Raw genomic sequence first — 19123 nt, 5'->3', positions numbered from 1 at the left:
TTTTTAAAAAGATATTTATTTATGTGTTTTGGCTGCGTTGGGTCTTAGTTGTGGCACGTGGGATCTTTGTTGAGGTATGTGGGATCTTTTGTTGTGGCACATGGGCTTCTCTCTAGTAGTGGTGTGAGGGCTTCTCTCTCTAGTAGTGGTGTGTGGGCTCCAGAGTGCGTGGGCTCTGTAGTTTGCGGCACACGGGCTCTCTAGTTGAGGCACGCAAACTCAGTAGTTGTGGCTTTAGCTGCCCCGCAGCATGTGGGATCTTAGCTCCCTGGCCAGGGATCAAAGCTGCATCCCCTGCATTGGAAGGCGGATTCTTTACCACTGGACCACCAGGGAAGTCCCTATTTGTGTTCTTTATTTTATTTTTATTTTTATTGTATTGTATTTATTTATTTATTTATTTTGGCTGCGTTGGGTCTTCGTTGCTGCGTGTGGGCTTTCTCTAGTTGCGGCGAGCGGGGGGCTACTCTTCGTTGCAGTGCGCGGGCTTCTCATGGCGGTGGCTTCTCCTGTTGCGGAGCACAGGCTCTAGGCGTGCGGGCTTCAGTAGTTGTGGCTCGCAGGCTCAGTAGTTGTAGCTCACGGGCTCTAGAGCGCAGGCTCGGTAGTTGTGGTGCACGGGCTTAGTTGCTCCGAGGCATGTGGGATCTTCCCAGACCAGGGCTCGAACCCGTGTCCCCTGCATTGGCAGGCGGATTCTTAAGCACTGCACCACCAGGGAAGCCCCCTACTTGTGGTCTTTAACAAGGATCTTTCTGGTATTGATTTCTAGTTTGATTCTGTTATGGTTCAAGAACATACATACTTTTACCTTTTCTTTCTTTTTCTTTTTTAAATTTATTTTATTTATTTATTTATGGCTGTGTTGGGTCTTCGTTTCTGTGCGACGGCTTTCCCTAGTTGTGGCAAGCGGGGGCCACTCTTCATCGCAGTGCGCGGGCCTCTCACTATCGTGGCCTCTCTTGTTGTGGAGCACAGGCTCCAGACGCGCAGGCTCAATAATTGTGGCTTACGGGCCCAGCTGCTCCGCGGCATGTGGGATCTTCCCAGACCAGGGCTCGAACCCGTGTCCCCTGCATTGGCAGGCAGATTCTCAACCACTGCGCCACCAGGGAAGCCCTTTCTTTTTCTTTTATGTGCACTTGAGAGGGACGTGCCTCCTGCTGTTATGGGGGGCTGGTGCTCAGGCCCACCTTGTCCTCACTGATTTTCTGCCTACCTGTTTTGGCTTCATGTGTTAGCCTCAGTTTTTTAGTCTGAAAAATGGGCATGTCTCACAGGGTTGTGGGCGGACTCAGTCACAGAATAATAAGTGAGCTTCCTGTATCATCTCACTTAATCCTCCTGATGGTCCCAGGAAGGAGGTGCCACCCCCGTCAAAGTTTGCCGAGGTTCCTACAGGGCATTGGGCCCTGTCTCAGGACAGGCTCTGCCGCCTCTGCAAAGCCCTGGCCAGGGCTCGGTCAGCTGGCTTCCTGTCACCACTGCCTTGGACACAGAATGCGTCCTTAGGGAAATAGACTTAGGCACCAGCGTAGCAGGGCCTGTCCGGGGCCCCTGAGGGCGAATGTAGAGAGAGGTCTGCGCCTTACGGCCCCGCAGAGGAGAGGAGGCCCCAGACCCACTCCCGGGAAGGGCCCACCTTGCCCCATGGACGCGGGACCCCACGGGCCCTCAGAGCCTCGCTGCACATGGCCCAGGACAGGCTCGTTGGAGGAAGAGTGTGAATAAACAGCTTCCTGGAAAGAGTCATGGATTCGGGACACTGGGGCAGCCGCTGGCCGCTGTCTGTATCGTAGGAAAGCAGAGCCTTCAGGTGGTCTCCAGGGCTGGCTCGCCCCCCATCCCAGTGTGTGGGCCGCACCCCTCGCTGGCTGTTCCTTAGGAAGGGAGCATTCCCCGAGGTCCCCTCCAGAGAGCATCTGTCTGTAGCGCTGGCATCAGGCGCACAGGGAGGGGCCCTACAAGCACCCTCTGCCCCTTGTACCTTGGCACCTGTTTTCCCCTCTCATCCCCCTGGGCGGAGATGGGTCACGGAGCTTCCTGTGGCCCCTCCCGGAGGGTGAGGGGGAGCCCCCAGCCCAGCCTGGATTATCCGCTGCCCAGAGACCTTCTGTGCCTGGTGCCCCGGCCATGAGGTCGCGGCCGCCTTAGTATAAAGCTTCTTTGTGGCCGCTCCTTCTCGTGTGTGCGCCAGGCTTGGGGCTTGCAGCAGAAGTTTCCTGGTAAACGTCTCCTGAATCACTGAGAAGGCCCGGGGCCGGAGGGTCCAGCTGGAGGCCCGCCCCGCTGCCCCCACCGCGTCCCCTTCCCTCGGCAGTGAGCGGTACGTGGGTCCCACCTGCGGTCGATGTGACTTTGATTCCCTGGGCCCCTGCTGTTTGTTTGGATGTCACAATGTGACCCTGGGTGCTGTTGACCCTCGCACGGTGAGCGGCATCGGCTCTAGCTGCTGAGCCCCTCGCGGGAGCGCTGCCCGGGCAGCGGTAGGTAGCCCATCTCCTCTCTGTTCCAGCGCTGGGACTCCACGGCCCGTGACCTTGGAGCCGGGGGGGCTCCGTTGTTAGGGTTACTGGGAACAGAAGGCCAGGACTTCCGCTGCGTTAATCAGGTTGGGCAGAGGGTGGGTGGGCCCCGCTGGGCCCCTCCCCTTAGTCGAGGTGGCCCACAGGGGTACAGGGTGACGGTGCGGGGGTCTGGGACCCTCCTGCTCTGCTCTTGCCTGACCCAGGAGGACACCCTTTCCAGCGGGCTTTGGGGGTGACAGCAACCAGGAGGGGACCTGCAGGCCTCTGGAGCGGGAAGCCAGGAGGGGGCCCTCTGCTGCCACCTGACTTGTCCGTCATTCTTTCCTGCTTGGTGGGCCCTTCTCTGGGCAACGCAAATCCCCCCTCAAGGTGACCGGATACTTCCTGGATGAGAGGTTGACCAAGGGCCCTGGGACCTGGGCGGGGGCCGAGGTTCCAGTTTTGACCGGTTTAGCCCTAACAGGGAGCCCCGGCCGGATGTCTGCTGCTGGCCATCTCAGCCAGTGTCACTGCTTAACCGCTCTGCCTCAGTTTCCCCTCCGCCTCTGCTCTCCTAAAGGCGAAGAAGCAGTCTCTCTCCTGCTCACTTGCCCGGCCTCCTTGGGAGTGTTCGGGACTTATCCTCACTCCGGTGCCTGAACCCGGAATCTGGAATCTGGAATCCGGAAGCGCTGGCCTGGCCTGGCCTCTGGGAGCCTCTGGCTTGATTATCTCTGAGCTGGCACGACAGCGGTGCTCGTCTTGCTGGGTGGTGGCCCAAGGTGAGGTGTGAGAACTTGTATAGATGCGCACTGGTCTTGTTGCAGGGGCTTAGCTCGCAGACCCCCAGAGTGGAGCCTCCCGGGGATGCTCAGTGTCTGCTGAATGAGGAGGAGTGGAATCCTTAAAAACGTCTGAAGCGTTTCCCCCGGGCCCTTCCGGGAAAGAGGGGCAGCTCCCAGTTCCCCTGCTGACTTTCTTTCCTGAGGTGTAATTCACGAAGTGAAATTGCGCCCAGATGGAGAACTCTCAGGTGTCCCCGCCACCCAGGCTCCATCACCCCGGAAGAGCCCTGCGCCCCGGGCCGCGCCCCACCTTGCTCCCCAGGCAGCCACTGGACCGTCTGCCGGCTTCCTCCTGCTTACCGTCCAGGGCCTGGGTGAACGGGAGACCCTGGCCGCCATCTGCACCTGCTCCCCACGTGGGCGGGCCTCACTCTTGACCCTTTACCCTCTCTCCTCTTGGCCCTGCCAGCCCAGGGTCACCCAGCCCAGGGTCACCCGTGGGGCAGGAGGCACAGCATGAGGGCACATGGGTTTTGCCTGGGACTGTGGGATTTCCCACCCTCGCAGAGGTGACTGGCCCCCGCAGCAGCTCCTGGCTCGCGGTGAAAAGTGACGGAGCCCGAGGCTTTGTGAGTGGCGGGGCCTGGAGGATCTGACCCACCGGCAACCTCAGTGAGCTTCTCTGTAAAATGCGTAAAATGTCAGGATGGTAACGTTTAGCTCCTAGGGTTGGTGGGATGATTGCAGGAGAGAACGTTTGACTTCTCTCTGCTGAGTGGGGCTAGGCTGCGGCCCCCTGTGGGCCCTGGCATTTGCGGACATTGGCTTCCCCGTGCACACGCTCGCCACTCTGGACGCCGGAGGATTCTTTTGGTTCAGAGGAATGACGTCCTCGGACGGAACTCCTTAAAAGGGAGTCTGGCTGACAATGACACCCTTGTCTGCAGAAATGCCATATCAACTCCCGTGGGAGTTGTTGCTGTCATAAGAGTCCGCAAGTGGTGAGAAGCATGTTTTGTGTGCGGCCCTAAGCTGGACGTGGTGATTCAGGGGGCAGGCCAGGGCTGGGGGCCGTTGGCAGGAAGCGTGGTTTACGCACCCGGCTGCCCCCCAGCTCTGCACCCTGGGCACGGCTGGCCCACCTGGAGTGGATTCCACCCCCCCCACCCCCCCACCCCCCCCCCCCCCCCCGCAAGCCAAGGCTTGTGACTTACCTTCCAGTTGAGACTTATTGTTATTCTGAATTGCGTGTGGAGAGCTGCCATGAATTTCTAAAAAGAAAAAGAAAAATACAAAGAGTAATGCAGGGACTCAGTGAACACTGACCACCAGGACGTCAGCAGTGTCTCATGGGTTTTAAAGGGAGAACTCAGCATTGGAGGCATCCAGCTGTTTCCTCCTCTTGTCCCTAGAGGCTGGGTCTTAGTTCTGTCCCCGGGGACGTCTGGGCCACGTCTGGAGCCGTTTTTGGTTGTCACAGCTGGGGAGGGCGGCCGGCATGGAGTGGGTGGGGGCCGCAAAGAGTGACCGGCCGGAGGGTCGACAGCGCGGAGGTGGGGAGACCCGCCCCGGACACAGGGGGCAATGAATCTGGGGCTCAAAGCTGGCCCTCTCCACATACGGGAGGGGCACTCAGCGCTGTGTGGTGGGTGCAGGGTGCCCTGGGCTTCTGCAGCGCCCTTGTCCGTTTGACATGTGTTTGAGAACGTGGCAGGTTGACACAGACCTGGTCTGTTTCAGTTCCCTGGTTTAGCTGCTTTGGGGACGGCGCATCTGCTTTACCCGAGCCCCCGGCATGCACACCTGTTCCGTGCGTGCTGATAGGAGCAGCTGTGCGCGTGTGTGTGCGCTCTCGGGGCAGGCGCCCGGGGTTGGGAACCCCCACGCTCAGAAGCGCCGGTCCAGGGGCTGGGAAGAGGACACTGCCGCTCTCTTCATCTGCATCTTCCTGGTTCTCGGAGGCTGAGCATCTTCACACGGATGTCGGCCCCTCGGGTTGGCTCTGGGGCCTCTGAACACCTCTGTTGGGTCCTGGTCACCCTGGTGATGCAGACACGGGTCCCGGCGGGGTCACTGCCCCGCCAGCGTGCTGGACACTCATCCTCAGAGCCGCTGGTTTCCTCTCTGTGCTTCCGCCGCTGGCCCGGCCGCTCTCCGACAGGCACGACACGGCCGGTTGGGTTTCGGCTTTTATCTTCCGTTTTATGAGATTACACTGTAGTAACCTTTGCTGGACTTGGACGTGCCCAAGCCTCCTGACCTGTTCCTGGAGGGTAACTTTGTTTCCGAGCTCTGGGGCTTGTCACTCACTCCCGTGTCCGGCCAGGTGGGGCTGGGCAGGGCAGGCACGTCTCCCGCTGACGCCAGCTCTGTCCCTGCAGGCAGACCTCTGCGTTATGACCCGGCTGCTGGGCTACGTGGACCCCTCAGAACCCCACTTTGTGGCTGCAGTCCTCACCATCGCTTTCAATCCGCTCTTCTGGAATGTGGTAAGTGCCCCAGGACAGGCTGTGCAGAGGGACGGATGGACGGACAGGTGGCTCTTCCCTCTCCTCGTCTGTCTCTGGCCAGCATGGGAGCAGCCTCCTGCTTCCCCATCGAGGTCGGCACCCAGGGAGGATGTTGACCGGGGAAGCCCCTCACCGCGGGGTCCCACGACATCTTGGCCTCAGCGGACAGCAGCTCTCAGCTGGGGTTTGCTCCCCTCCTGCCACACACGCAGGGCAGCCGCCTTCTCATGACTCCCCCCGCAGCAGGTGTGCTCCATAAACATCATCACTTTTCCTAATCGAGGCTTCCTGCAGAGTGGTCTGCAGCCCTCGGGCTGAGGGGTGCTGGGGGCAGCAAGGAGCTGACAGCAAGAGAAACGGGAGGCAGGTCTGCGCCCAGGTCTTCTGGGGGTGCAGGGCCGCGCGGAGGCTGGGGGCCTGGGCGGCTGGCCGGGTGGGAGGTAGCGGGGGAGTGGGCTCTGAGCAGTCCCTCCTGCCAGCCCTTCTCGGAGACATCCCTCCCCTGTCAGGATGTGGGGGAAGCCCTTGGGGTTTCTGGTCTGCTGTCCGGCATCTCTGGTGGGATGGAAGGGGCGGTAGGCGTGCTCCCCGGGCCGCCCCCCGAGGCGTCTGCCGATGCAGAGCCGTGGACGTCCTGTGCTCACCTCGAGGGCAGCCTGCTGAACGAGCCTGGGCTCGGCGTCAGCACACACCGTTCCGAGCTGTCTTCATTTCAGGTGGCCGCTCGGTCCCCGGGGCAGAACAGGACGTGTTTGCATCTGGTTGACGAGTTAGGTCTTTTCTTCATCTGGGGAGAGTGGGTGGGGGCAGGCTGCTCATCTCAAAGAGGCTGCAGTCAACACGCAGACATATGCATGCCCTCCCGACAGACAGACTGTGCATGCCCTCCCGACAGACTGGTCTCCTTTCTGGGATGGACACATGGCCTTTTTCATACGCCCCGCTGGTTTCTTGTGCCGCTATAACAAATGACCACAGACTGGGTACTTTAGAACAGCAGGAATATATTTTCCCCTGGCTCTGGGGGCCAGAAACCTGAAACCAGTACTGGTCAAGACGCAGGTTCGGGCAGGGCTGTCCGCCCCCCAGCTCCAGGGGAGGGTCCCCTCCACGAGACCCGGCTCCAGTCCTCAAGGCCAGCATCTTCCCCCCATCTGCCTCCCTCCTATAAGGAAACAGTGGGGGGACAGCAGTCAGGGGCCCGCCGACCCAGGACAACTCCCATCTCAAGACCCTGAACGCAAGCTAAGCCCCCTCTTTGCTGAGCAGGCAACTTCCACCAGTTCTGAGGTCAGGACATGGACATCACTTAAGCCTGATTTTCAGCTGCCACACCCTTTAGCCTTCATTGTCTGGTGCTGCGGGAGGGGAAGGTGCACTGAGTGGGACGCGGGGAGGGTGGGGGGAGAGCAGAATCACCGTGGGGCGAGGCGCGGGCCACCCCAGCTCTGGCCGGGGCCTGTCAGGTCAGGGCCACTCAGGCAGGAGAGACCAAAGCTCCCCAGGAGGCCTGAAGATGTTTCCCCACAAAGCAAGCTCCGGTCCCCCGCCCCCCAGAGCTCCTCCGTCCCCTCAGGCCCCCTCCCACCGAGGCCGTGCGGCCTCTCACCTGGTTGTGGGTCTGTGTGCTTTAGCTTCCTGCGTAACACACCTGTCATCTAGTGAGTGAACTGGTCTCCAGAGTCCTGTGAGCCAGGTAGAGAGTGTTGGAATTGAGCTGAATTGTAGCACGCCCGGCTGATGTCAGCATTGTTTGGACGTGTGGGGAAGACCCTCCCGTGGAAATTGGTGCAGAATGGGGGGGGAGGCAAGGGCTGTGGGGAGCTCAAACCTGCCCCAGAGCCTCCAGGTGGAGCCAGGTTTGGGGAGTGGCTGCCCAGGGCTGGGCCCCCTCCCGCTCCCTGGGCCGCAGCTCCTGGGGCGTCTCTGGACGCGCTGCGCTGCCTGCCCACCTGGCCCCAGCACCCCTGTTGCTGCGCCCGCAGGGGGCCTCCCGCCCTCTCTTGTGGGGTGTCCCTGGCTCCGTCTCTGCCATGACCTCCTCTTCCTCTGCATGTCATCTGTTCACTCACTCACCCCACAAGTGCTCTCGGGGAGCCCGCCGTTGGGGTGCTGAGTGGCCCGCGGGGGCGGGGGGATGAGCCCGCCAGGTGCACGGATGGGTTAATGTTGGGAAGAACGGGTGCTGCAGAGGGGCCAGCTGGGGCGTTTCCTGTGTCACCTGTGTCTCTGTCTGGCCCAGAATCTCCTCGGTGCCAGGACCTTGCGTCCAGGTGCTCGGCCGCGCCTGGGCACGTCCAGACCCCGCAGAGAGCTCGCTGTTCGGCCCTGGCCCACACCTCCCCGACATGCTCCCTTCCCCACCTGCAGGAGAAGGCCGCCCTGTCCCGGGGCCTGGACCAGCCTTCCCTCCTTCCTCGCGGTTGCCCACCCCCCGCTGCCGGTCCCCCTGCTGAGCGTGGCCCCACCAGCCGGCTCCTCCCCACCTTCCCCTCGTGCTCTCACCCCGCAAACAGGGCCAGGGATTGCCCCGCACCCCGCCTTCTAGGACAAAGTGTGAGCAGGATGGCTGACCCGCTTTATCCCTGGATGTCCCGCGTCCCCAGAGCCCTTCGTCCTGGTAGGTCACCTGGTCTGCAGGGAGACGTACCTCCCCAGAAAGGGGGGCGCTCCCCATGCGCCTTGGGGGGCCCTGGCACAGGGGCGTTCTGCCGGCTGAGTCCTGGCGGCCGCGGGCTCTTGAGGGAGCAGGGGCAGCAGGACGGTAGGTGGCGCTGTGGGCAAGGCCAGGGCGAGGGGGCTCCCCGCAACCTTGTGTGCATTTGCTGCGCGGCTTCGGTGTCTGCCTCGGTGTCAGCCACTGTGGGGTGGGCTCGGCTGCCCCAGGGACCCCCACAGGGGCCGGGAAGCTGATGCTGCAGATGCTGAAGCGAGGACAGAGGCTGGGGTCCCAGCCCCTGTGTTCACGCCCCCTCTGGGCCTTGGTTTCTCCATCTGTGAATGGAGGCCCATCGGGCTCTGAAACACTGCAGCCACTCAGCTTACCCTGCCCCCCTGGGGTGACCCCGTGCAGGCCCCCTGGGAGAGGGCGGCCTGCCTTCCTGGAGCTGGCAGTGTGGTAAGATTGGGCATCAGACCTGCAATCCAAACGTCGGAGTTGGTTACAAGGAAGCTGGCGTCTGGAGCTTGTCCAGGAGACAGGGCGAGGGGTGTGCGGCTCCTTGGCCTGGGGGCTGCGAGGGTATGAGCCGGAGGCTGGGCTGCTGGAGACGCTGGGATGTGGTGCGGGTGGGGAAGTGGACGGGCTGGCCGGTCCCCTGCGGGAGGGCCCTGAGTGCTGGCCTACAACTGGTTGCGTGCTAGAGCCGGCAGCGAGGGGCGTGTGCGAGGTGTACACGCGTGTGCCCGCATGAGTGCGGGGGAGTTGGGCCGGGCGTGGACAGGCTGTGTGACACCCTTGCTCCCATCTGGCTCAGAAGTCCGGCTCCGAGGGCACGGCCACATACCCACCGGCTCTGTGCCGAGTTTCTAGACTAGGCGCGTCCTGCGTTTTCAGGGATGCTGAGTGGGGCTTCCTGGTAGGGCCCGTGGCCCAGCAAGGGCTTTTCTCTGCGCGGAGCCGGCTGGCTGGCCGGGCCTCACTGAGACCTCGGCTCTGGGAGCACGGGGCTCTGGCCGGCCGGCCGCCGTCCCTTCCGACCGGTGTCGCCCAGGACGCCGTGGAACAGCACCTCCCCTGTCCGCCCGAGCTGTGCTCAGAGCTGGCTTCCTGCAGAGCTGATGGGTGTCTGGCCCTGGCTCTGCAGTGGGGACACTCAGCCCCTTGTCACCAGGACCCAGGCTCGCTCCTCTGGCCGCGACGTCGGCTCGAGCGCAGGAGGTCCTGTGGCGTGTGCGTGGGTGTGCTTTCCGGGGAGTAGGCGTGTGTCCTCTGGTGCAGGCAGCCCTGCCCGCCCCTCGGCCCCATCCCTCTGAAGGGAGAGCCGTGCCAGGCAGCAGCGTCCTCTGTGGGCAACGGGCTGCAGCTGGGCTAATTTCAGGTGTCCGAGGAGTGTGGCGGTAAAGTGTACGTGGCGGCTGGAACGCGGCCAGCTTGCCTTCTGCCGGGACCGCGCGGAGGCCGAGGGGGTGAGGAGGGAGGCTCTCCCACCCGGAGCCCCGGTGAGACCCCACCTGAGCTGGGCTTCCTCTCCTTCCCGGATCCTGACGCTCTAGGGATGCGGCCTGAGTTTTCTCACGAGTCCTGCTGGGGGCTGTGTGGGTAGAGGACACGCCTCTCCTGCGATGCTTCACTTGGACACGACCCGGCCTCTGCAGCAGCAGCTTAGGTGGGACAAGGTGGCTGCAGTGGCGGGAGGGCTCCTGGTGGGTCATCTCTCGGGCCCCTCCCGCACGGAGGAGCGGTTTGATGCCCTGGCCTCCCCTTGGTGTTCCCAGCAGATCAGCCCTCCTGCTTCGACCTTTCTGTAGACCCCGCAGCCTTCAGGGCCCGCCCACACCTCCGCAGGGTGTCTGCTGTGACCTTCCCCGGAGCTCTGGTGCCTACCCTCTGCCATCAGCAAGCGTGGTCTCCTTGTGCCCCCCGTGCCTTTGCACGGCCTGCTCCCTCCTAGAAGGGCTCCCCCACACCAGCCTGCCTCCTGTTTCCCTCCTAGGCCTTCCCTGGCCTTCCCTGAGCCCTGGCCCCGAGCAGACGTGGCACAGCTCCCTTCCAGCCTCCCTGACCGTAGGTCTGTGGTCGCTGTTCCTCGCGGGTGTACGTTTCACCTCCTACCTTAGACCAAGGGCTCCTGCCTTGGAGTTAAGGGCAGGCCCAGTGTGATCGCAGGTGAGCCCTGAGTGGCTCAACTGCCATGGGCCAGGCAGTTTCTCCACTTGGTAGAGGGGTGCTAGGTCCTCTCGCTGGCCGCACGGTGCCCACCTGGCTGTGTCGTTGGCTTTGCCCCATTCCCTGGTCTTCCTTTGAGGCCAGCTGGCATTCTGGGGAAAATGTCCAAGGCTTGGGTTTTTGTCTCATTTTACTGCTGACTTGCTCTGACCTGGGCCTCAGCTGCCTCATCTTAATTCTGGAGGAGTGGCCTTTGCCCAGCTTTTCTCAAGGGGGGCTGCCAGGCTGTGGGGGGAGGGCAATGGGTGTGAAAGGGTCTGGAAGCACCCGGGCATACTTGGCCCAGAGGAGAAGCAGCCGTGGGAGCCGCCTGGGTGCAGGCGCGTCCCGGGTGCAGGCGCGTCCGGAAGCCCTCTTGCACCAGCGCAAACTCCCAGAGCTGCTGCCTGAGCTGAAGGCCAAGTGCTTTCACTTGTCCCAGAGTCTTATGCCCAGAAAAGCTCCATGGCCTAGGGATACATTTTGGAGAGTGTTTTGTAGCTGGTGACCCTTTCCTCGCCTCCAGGAATCAGGAATTGGCCTGGGAGAGGCTCTGAGATGCAGGGGCGATGGGTGGGCTTGTCGCTGGCCGACGCCGGGCCACGTAGCGCCTGGAGGTGCCGTGGGCTCCCCGTGGTGTCCGGCCGCTGCCCGCTGTGGGGCCCGGGGAGCCCCGTTCCTGCCACCTTTCCTCTGATCCCGCCTCCTGGTCCCCTGCCCTGGTACCCTGAGCCTCAGGAGGGCTAGGATGCGAGGTGGTCAAGTGCCGGCCCAAAGACCCTGGCGATGGATGCCCACGGCACCTCAGGGAAGGCCCCTGGCCTTGCCGTGTTGCTGGATCTGAGATTCTTGTGGTTTCTCCAAAGAGGCATCAGCCTGGAGTGTGGGCTCCAGGGAGGCAGAGATCACGAGAGTCGAGGGGCCGGAACACAGGGGTCCTGGGCAGAGAGGGATGGAGAACCAGGCCACCTGATGCAGCAGGAGAGGGCGAGGTGGAGCCTGCACAGCTTCCCCGACGGTACTTCCCGGATCCGGTGCCTATTGTCTGAGGCTCTGGCCAGCCTCAGAGGGCAGCCCCTGTACTCGGGTACCAGGCTCTGCAGGGAGCGAGGGTCGCCCCCCCCCCCGGTACACACCTCTGCTGCCTTTCGCTCTGTCCAGCCGCCCCTGCTGCAGAGGGTCCCGGGTGGCCCAGGGGCTGGTGGCTGTGCAGCACAGTGAGGGCCACTGCAGCTCAACATCGGACTGACCCCAACTGGCCACCAGACGGCGCACAAGGGATGCGAGGTCCTCCTGCCTTCCAGGGCTGTGCTCGTGGGCAGAGGGGACCGCAGTGAGGATGGTGAGGGCCCCTCAGCCCCCTGGCTGGACAGGGTTACCCTTCTTCAGGGTCATCCTGCGGCTTAGGTAGGAAAATAGCCTGGGAAGCATACACCTTCCACAGGTGTGTATACAGGGGACCTGCTCCTGGCACATAACGGGCACCTGTTCTTCGCCTGGCGCCCCACCTGTCTGCCCACAGGGCTCCAGGTGAATAACGGGTGGGAAGGGGGTTCTGTGAATTACAGTAAGAAGAGTCCAGCCCTTGTCCTGCAGGTCACGAGCGAGGTGGCTGGGCGTGGGCAGCCTGCGAGGGTCAGTCAGCTCTTGGGTGTGGTGCCTTGCTCTGTATCTCCCCACCAGCCCTGGGGAGGGGAGGGGACCGAGGGATTGCACCGCAGTGACGGGGGCAGGACAGCCCTGGGACTGGGGGCGCTGGGGGTGGGGCGCACTCGGCGATGGCCGTCCTGGGAGTGAGAAATACTGTCACCACCCCCCAGTGGATTTGATGTGCAGACCCGGGGTGGGGGTGGGTCAACCCCAGGTTTTTCAGAAGCAGCAGCGGAGGACCAGAGAGGTGGCTTGACCTGCCCGGGTCACACAGCTGTGAGAGCAAGAGCTGGGCCTGCCAGCTGGGGCTTCCGCTCCCGTGTGTCATGCCCGCCCCCGTCCCACCCCCAAGAGGGCCTGCCTGGCGCAGACACAGCCCTATGTGGCGGCCTGGCCTGGCCCAGATTGGGCAGGACCCGGGGCCCTGCTGGCCGAAGAGGCCCTCACAGCACCTGCTGGGGGTCTAGCCCTGCAGCCCCGCCCCCTGCAGCCTGGGGTGCACGAGCGTGCCCCGCGCCGGCTCCCTGGCTGGTGTGCACCCCGCCCCGCCTGTGTCAGTGTTATGACGGCACATGGACTTTCTGTGGGCAGGGCCGCGTGTGGGGCGGCCACGAGGGGCAGCCACCTGGAAGGGGTGCCCGGGGCAGGGCGGCTGCACATCCTCGGGCCCATCCTTGGCCCGCTCGGCCCTAGGAGCCCGGTGCAGCCGTGCCCCCCGCCCGCCCCCGAGTCCTCCCTGCCCGTCTCGCCGGCCCGGGGAGGCGCGTGGGCCTCTGAGCACACCAGCCTGTCCTGCTGCTGTTGCCTCCTGGCCGGGATCTGGGCAGGATTTTTTGCTTTTCTGAGCCGTGGTTTTCTTATCTGTAAAACAGGCACAGTCATCAGAGCCTCGAGGTTTGGATAGAACCTCGCTTGGAGCCAGCCGGCAGCTGCCACCCCTCCTTCCTCTCCGGCCACCTGGTGCCCTCTGTCGGCCTCGCCCTGGCTGTTCCTCGTGGCTGGGCTGCCTGGGCAGTGATGCCGTCTTGCAGTGACAGGGCTGCACTTGCCGGCCCAGCTCGGAGCAGGCCCCCACCCTGCTGGCCTCGCCGTACCTTCCGGGACAGAGGCTCCACGTTAGCCATGCCCAGGTGCTGCATCAGCGCCTCTGAGCCCGTGGCAGGTGGCCGAAAGCAGGGTGGGGAGTATGTAAGTATCGGCCCCATCGACTGTCAGGCTGCTCGCTAAAGGACAGAGGTCAGATCTCACACCTCGGCTGGTGGCGGAGGTGAAGGGACCCGATCCCCTAATGCTGTCTCCGTGTCCTGACGGCCAAATACCTGCACAAACTGCTTCCCGAGAAACAGACGAGGAGAGAGTAAGGAGTGTGGTTGAAAGCACCGGGGTTGCTTGGCTGGCAGGACCGTAGTCCTCCCAGAGGTGGCCACACGGATGCCACGAGCAGGGGCAGGGCCCTTCCTGGGAGCACTTTGGGCTTAACGGGTGCAGAATTCGGGTCCCTCCGAAACAAACCCTGATGGCGTGGGAAGGCGTCCCGGCGTGGGGGCAGTCCTCAGCCTCCTCAGGAAACAGGAGGAGTCGCAGGGACCTTCACGGGCGAGGAAGGGAAAAGGGCAGGTGCTCCCTGCCTTCCCGCAGCGGAGCCCAGACGGCGACCCCGTGGCCAGGTGACAGGTAGAGGACACTGGCCGGGTCTCCCCGTCTGGGGGCAGTTGGAGCCCTGACCCTGGTTCTCTGGCCCAAGTCTGAGTGTGGCCTGCACGGAGGGTCTCAGCACTCGGTCCCGAGGACACGGTGGGGATGGTGGGGACCTCATAGCCTTTCTAACCCTGCCGCCTGCCAGGCGCCTTCAGGCCTGACTTTGTGGAAGTGGTGAGCGGCCGGGGGGGTGGGTGGCTGGGACCCCGCGGGCCGTGGTGCACAGGCGGGCAGCCCTCCAGCAGGCGGGGCTGGAACAGCGTGTTGAGAAGACACTGTTCCCCGACACGGATTTGACACCTTCCCGGGTCAGTGCTGACCCCCGCCCCCCCAACGGGGAGCTTGGAAAGTCAGGTGTGAGATCCAGTGGCCTAATTTTAGATCTTGGGTGTGCATGTCAAAACAGCAGGATAATTAAAGAGAGAGAGAGAACGAGGACAGCCCGGCTTCAACCCTTAACTCTGAAGCCACCACGTTCCCTGGGGGAGCATCACATCACCTGTCACCTGACAGGGCTGCCCGTGGCCTCGGGGGGTGGATAGGAGCAGAGCTCTCTCTTGGGGGCCCCCGCCCCGGGCGGAGCTCAGCGGAGATGCGGACGGGCCAGCAAGTGGGCTGAGGCCTCCACGCTGGAGAACACGTCACGGGGTGGACGAGGTGGGTTTGTCCAGCACCTTGTGGGAGGAACCTGCTTTGGGCAATAAACCTGCTGGTGCTCAGTGAAGCTTTCAGCTCACACAGGCCCCCGGCCTGCTCAGGGGTCAGACGGCTCGTTGGCCCCGGGGCTGGGAGGCGGGCCCCGGGGCTGGGAGGTGGGCCCTGGGCTGTCCAGTGGTTCTGACCCCTCGCCGGCTGTCACATCCGCTGCCCACATCTCCCTCCTGACCTGCCACTTACCTGCTGTTTGGGTCTTGTTAGAATCATGCGGGAAGTGAGAGCATGTCCCCCTGAGGCGGGAGTCGCCGTTCCCCGCGGGGGGGCACCTGGGAAGAGCGGTGTGACCCTCCTCCCCTTGGTCGGCCTCGAAGATGCAGGATCGATCGCTGCAGCTGCCCCCCCCACCCCCCGGGGTCCCTGCCGTCTGCCCCTCCCCCTGGGCACGGTCACTTGTTTTAGTCTCTCTGCAGTTTAGGACGTTGAAGGTTTAAATGTTGGCCACGCATGTGTACCGTCCACCGTCTGCGGAAGGCGGATGGTGAGAACGGCTGTCTGACCCCTGCCCCGGGCCCCGGACGTGCCCTGCGTGGAGGCTCGTGTGCCCTGAGATGCCCACCTGCACCCAGCGCAGCCCCTGCAGGTCCCTCATCCTTTCGTTCGGGAAAGCAGAGGACGCTGATCTTAGAGCAATGGTGGGAACTGGCCTTTGTTAGGGTTCCCTAAGCGCTGGGCCCTGTCCTCACAGCCCCTCTGAGTGGGTTTTGGAGGCCATTCACTTTCACACCCAGAGGCCCCTTCACTCTTCCAGCCCCTTGTGGGGATGTCCTGTCATTCACTCACCAGGTCCCACCCGTGGACGAGCACCTGACGTCACACTTTGCCCCGTAAACAGCCCTAAAGTAGACGTGCTCATCCTGCTTATCTGCGCACGTCCAGTTCTCTCTGGACCCGGAACCTCCGGTCACCGGACCGTGTGGCTGTGACTGGTGGAGCTGGCAGGGAGGCCCAGGGCCCCTCGTCCCGAAGCCGACTGGCTGGTGGCTTGAGCGCGACCCTTGACCCCTGGGTGCTGCAGGAGTCCCTGAGCCGCCTCAGCCGTGCACCCACGAGGCCCCTGGGGGTCCTGCTTCAGCCCGGGCTGAGCAGCGGCTCGGGAGGCTGTGCAGGGTCTTCCGGAGAGAGCGTGCTGTCGTGCTGCGGGCAGGGGCCGCGCTGTTCTGTGTTCTGTCTGCCGCGTCCTCGGGGGACACAGAGCCATAAGCCCCCCCTCAGGTCCCCGGAATGTTCCCGCGGTGGGGGAGTGGCGATTAGCACAGAACACGGTATTTTGACCCAGGCTGTACTCAGTGAGGAGAGACTGTCCCCAGTCGCAGGGCTCTGCGAGGGGATTGGGTTTCCATCAGGACGCAGCCTTTTTGTGCTTCTCTGCTGCCGGGTGGGGGGGCGGTGAGGACGTCACAGCCTCTGGGAGCTGCGTGGCCGTGACCAGGACGCGCACCTCCCAGGGCCCAGTGCTGGGTCCGGGAGACTTCTGGACAGACGTCCCAGATCGGGCGTGTACGTGGCCTGTGGCGCCTCTGCGTCCCGCCCGTCTTCAAGGCCTGCATCCACACATTTGGCCGCTGGCCGTGAGGCTCCGGGCCGCTGGGGGCCGCGGGCGAGATGACCCCCCGCCCTCTCCACGCTGCTCGGCCCCTCCGCGCGGCCCCCGGCCCCTCCGCGCGGCCCCCGGCCTCGTACCTGCTCCCTGCCGGTGTGGGCAGCCCCCGAGCCTGGTCTGTGGACGGCGGGTCCTGATCAGCCGGGGTTCCTGCGAGGAGCAGGTGGTGCCGGTGGGCCCTGGCTGCCGGGGGTTCCTTGTTCGACCCCTGTGATCCCGCGGCATCTGGGGTTTCGGGCTCCTTTGTTCCGCCGGCTCCTCCCCCGACGTGTGGTTCGCTTTGTCACCTGGACTGCAGTGTCCCTCCCAGCGCCTCTGGCGCTTTCTGGTGAAGACAGCTTACCTGCCAAATACCACGTCCGAGGTGCAGAGGGGAACCCTGGCCCACTCCGCCCCCCACCCCCCAGGCCGGCACGTGGCCTGGCCGGCTGGACGGAACTCCGCTGGTCTGGTCCGGACAGCACCCCGGGGCGTTGCAGGCCACATGTTCCTGCTGGAGGACCCTTCTCTCTGTGCTCTGTGTGGGTCTCCTTTTCAGCCCTCAGGCCTCGAGTGAGGGTCACCTGCCAGAGAGGCCTCCCCACGGCCCTACCCCAATTTATTCTTCCTCCCAGCACCCGTTCTCTGGTGATCACATCCCCAGCACATCTGCCCCGCACTGGAGGCCCCAAGGGCAGAGGCCACGCTGGCCTGGTCTCCCCGGTGCCCATTGGCTGCCGGGGTCGGGGGGGTCAGGCCTGCAGCGCGGGGAGACTGGCCTGGCCTCGGCTGCTCTGTAAATACCTCCCTCGGGTGCCCCTCGGCGCTGGATTAATTGTCCTGAGTCTCTGCCCCAGGAGGCCATGCCTGGCCCTCAGCACCTGGAGCGGGAGGGGTGCTCAGCTCCGGTCCCGGAGAAACCACGGGCGCCCCCAGCCTCAGCGGGTCGCCGGGCTCAGTCCTGAAGGTCATGTAGACTTGTGCAGAGGCCCAGCCCCTGGCCACCTCGTTTCTGCCCTTTATAAGGAGAGGAAGCCAGATGGAGCGCAGTGGACAGGGCCCGGGTCGGCATGTGGCCAAGTGAAGGATCCCAGGTCAGCGTTGAGCTGAGCAGCTGTGAGGACGCCGGGCGCATTTGTCGGCACAGAAGCTCAGCAGTTATCAGGAGCTCGCTGGGACTTGGCGGTGGCCTCCAGGTCACAAGCCGGGGGCCACAGGCGGGGTCAGCCCTCCCCTGGAACGGCAGCCCCTCTTCCCCTCTTACAGGCTGAGCCCCTGGACTGACAAACGTGCCTGTCGATTCCCACCCCACCTGGGGAGAACGGTGGGGTCGCCCCCTCCCTGGGCTGCACTGGCTTCCCGGCATCTTTGTGCTGGTCCCCGGGCGAGAGGCTGGTGGCCGGCGGGGTTGTGGGCGGGACGGGCCGCTCCAGACTGCTGCTCACGGCCCCGCAGACTCGCGCCCGCGGCAGACTCAGCAGGAGTCAGAGCCTCCCCGTTTTGCTTAAATCTGTCACGCCCGCCACCCCCGGCCTGGCCGCCTGTGCACGGCCGCATCGGCTTCTGCACAGAAAGCCCCGCTGCTCCCGTGAGGCCCCCAGGCCATTTGAATGTGCGTCCGGCGGGTTCTGGGCTGCCGGGCCGGGGCGGGATGGTGCCCTGCAGGTTCCTGCCGCACCTTGGCTGCGGGACACGCTCTCCCCTGGCGCGTCCCCTCTTTCCCCCGTGAGCGATGGCTTTGCCTGCCCCCGCCCACCACCCACGCAGAGGCGGCCGTGGACGTGGGCACTTAGCAGGTCGGGGATTTGGCCGGTGTCCGAGCGCAGGACGCCCGGGAGGCTCGGAGACGAAGAGGCCCCTCCCCGGGGTTCCCAGGCTGCTTGAGGAGGGGGGCGCCTCCCGAAAAGACTCCGGGGCTCAGAAGACGTCATGTGGCCCAGGGGATGGAGGGGACAGAGTGGAGACCCCCGAGGACGGGAGGCTCCTGGGCAGAGGGAACTGTCTTTTTAATTTGCAAATTTTAAGTATGCGGAACAGTGGCGAGGACGGGCCTGCTGTCACCCGGATCCCAGGACATCCTGCACAGTTGCTGCCCCTGCGTTGTTGCATCCCCAAAGCTAAGGACGTTTCCTGCCTCAGCACAGCCTCATTATCATGAGAGAGAACATTGTGAGCAAACTTTGGAGGCAAGAGCAGGGTTTGTTCTGTGTTCTGGAACCAGCGGGTGAGTCATGGCATTGGCCGCCCGCCCCCGGCCCTGGGGACAGGGGAGGCCATCAAGGCCCTGTGGTCCAGAGTCTGGACGAGGTGAGGCCTGGACCCAGGATGCAGGACGAGGTGGGAGGGGCAGCCAGAGGAGGGTCTTCAGCATGGCCAGCAGCAGGCGAAGGGCGGCGGGCAGCCCCTCCGGGTGGCCGGGACGTGCAGGAAGCTGTGGCGTCCAGGCAGATGGACGTGTGGGGACGCAGGGCCTGTGGCCGCTGGGTGGCCTGGGATGCCGGCACAGAGCAGGCCCGCCTGGGGGTGGCCCGTAGGGCTGGGCTCCATGTCGGTGGTCCCGGCCGGCCCGCCTGATGTGCCCAGGAGAGGTCAGGCTCTGTGGGGTGGGGCCTGGTCGGGGATCTGGCGACGTGCCGCCCGGGGGCAGCTGGGAACACCAGTGGCCCTCAGGACTGGGAGACGCCTGGTGAGGCCAAGGGCCTAGGGCCGTGGTGGCTCTGGAAGGGGCACTGGAGCGTCACCTCCATCACCAGCGTGGCCTCCCCTCCCTCCCACGAGCGTTTCTGGCTCCGGCGACAGAAACACTGAAG

The 19123-nt window shown here is 64.0% G+C and overlaps 1 protein-coding gene across 1 annotated transcript in view; it reads left to right on the top strand.

Annotated features, from left to right (window-relative positions):
- Positions 1–19123, top strand: part of PEMT (phosphatidylethanolamine N-methyltransferase) — a 46295-nt gene that overhangs the window by 3188 nt on the left and 23984 nt on the right. Inside the window, exon 2 of the mRNA XM_061175575.1 lies at positions 5674–5781. Coding sequence (XP_061031558.1) covers positions 5674–5781 — 108 coding nt within the window. The remainder of the gene's footprint in view (positions 1–5673; positions 5782–19123) is intronic.

This window comes from Eubalaena glacialis, chromosome 19 (genome assembly GCF_028564815.1).
Source record: "Eubalaena glacialis isolate mEubGla1 chromosome 19, mEubGla1.1.hap2.+ XY, whole genome shotgun sequence".
NCBI lineage: Eukaryota > Metazoa > Chordata > Mammalia > Artiodactyla > Balaenidae > Eubalaena > Eubalaena glacialis.
Note: the sequence above shows the minus strand (reverse complement) of the source record. Positions and strands in the feature narration are given on the sequence as shown.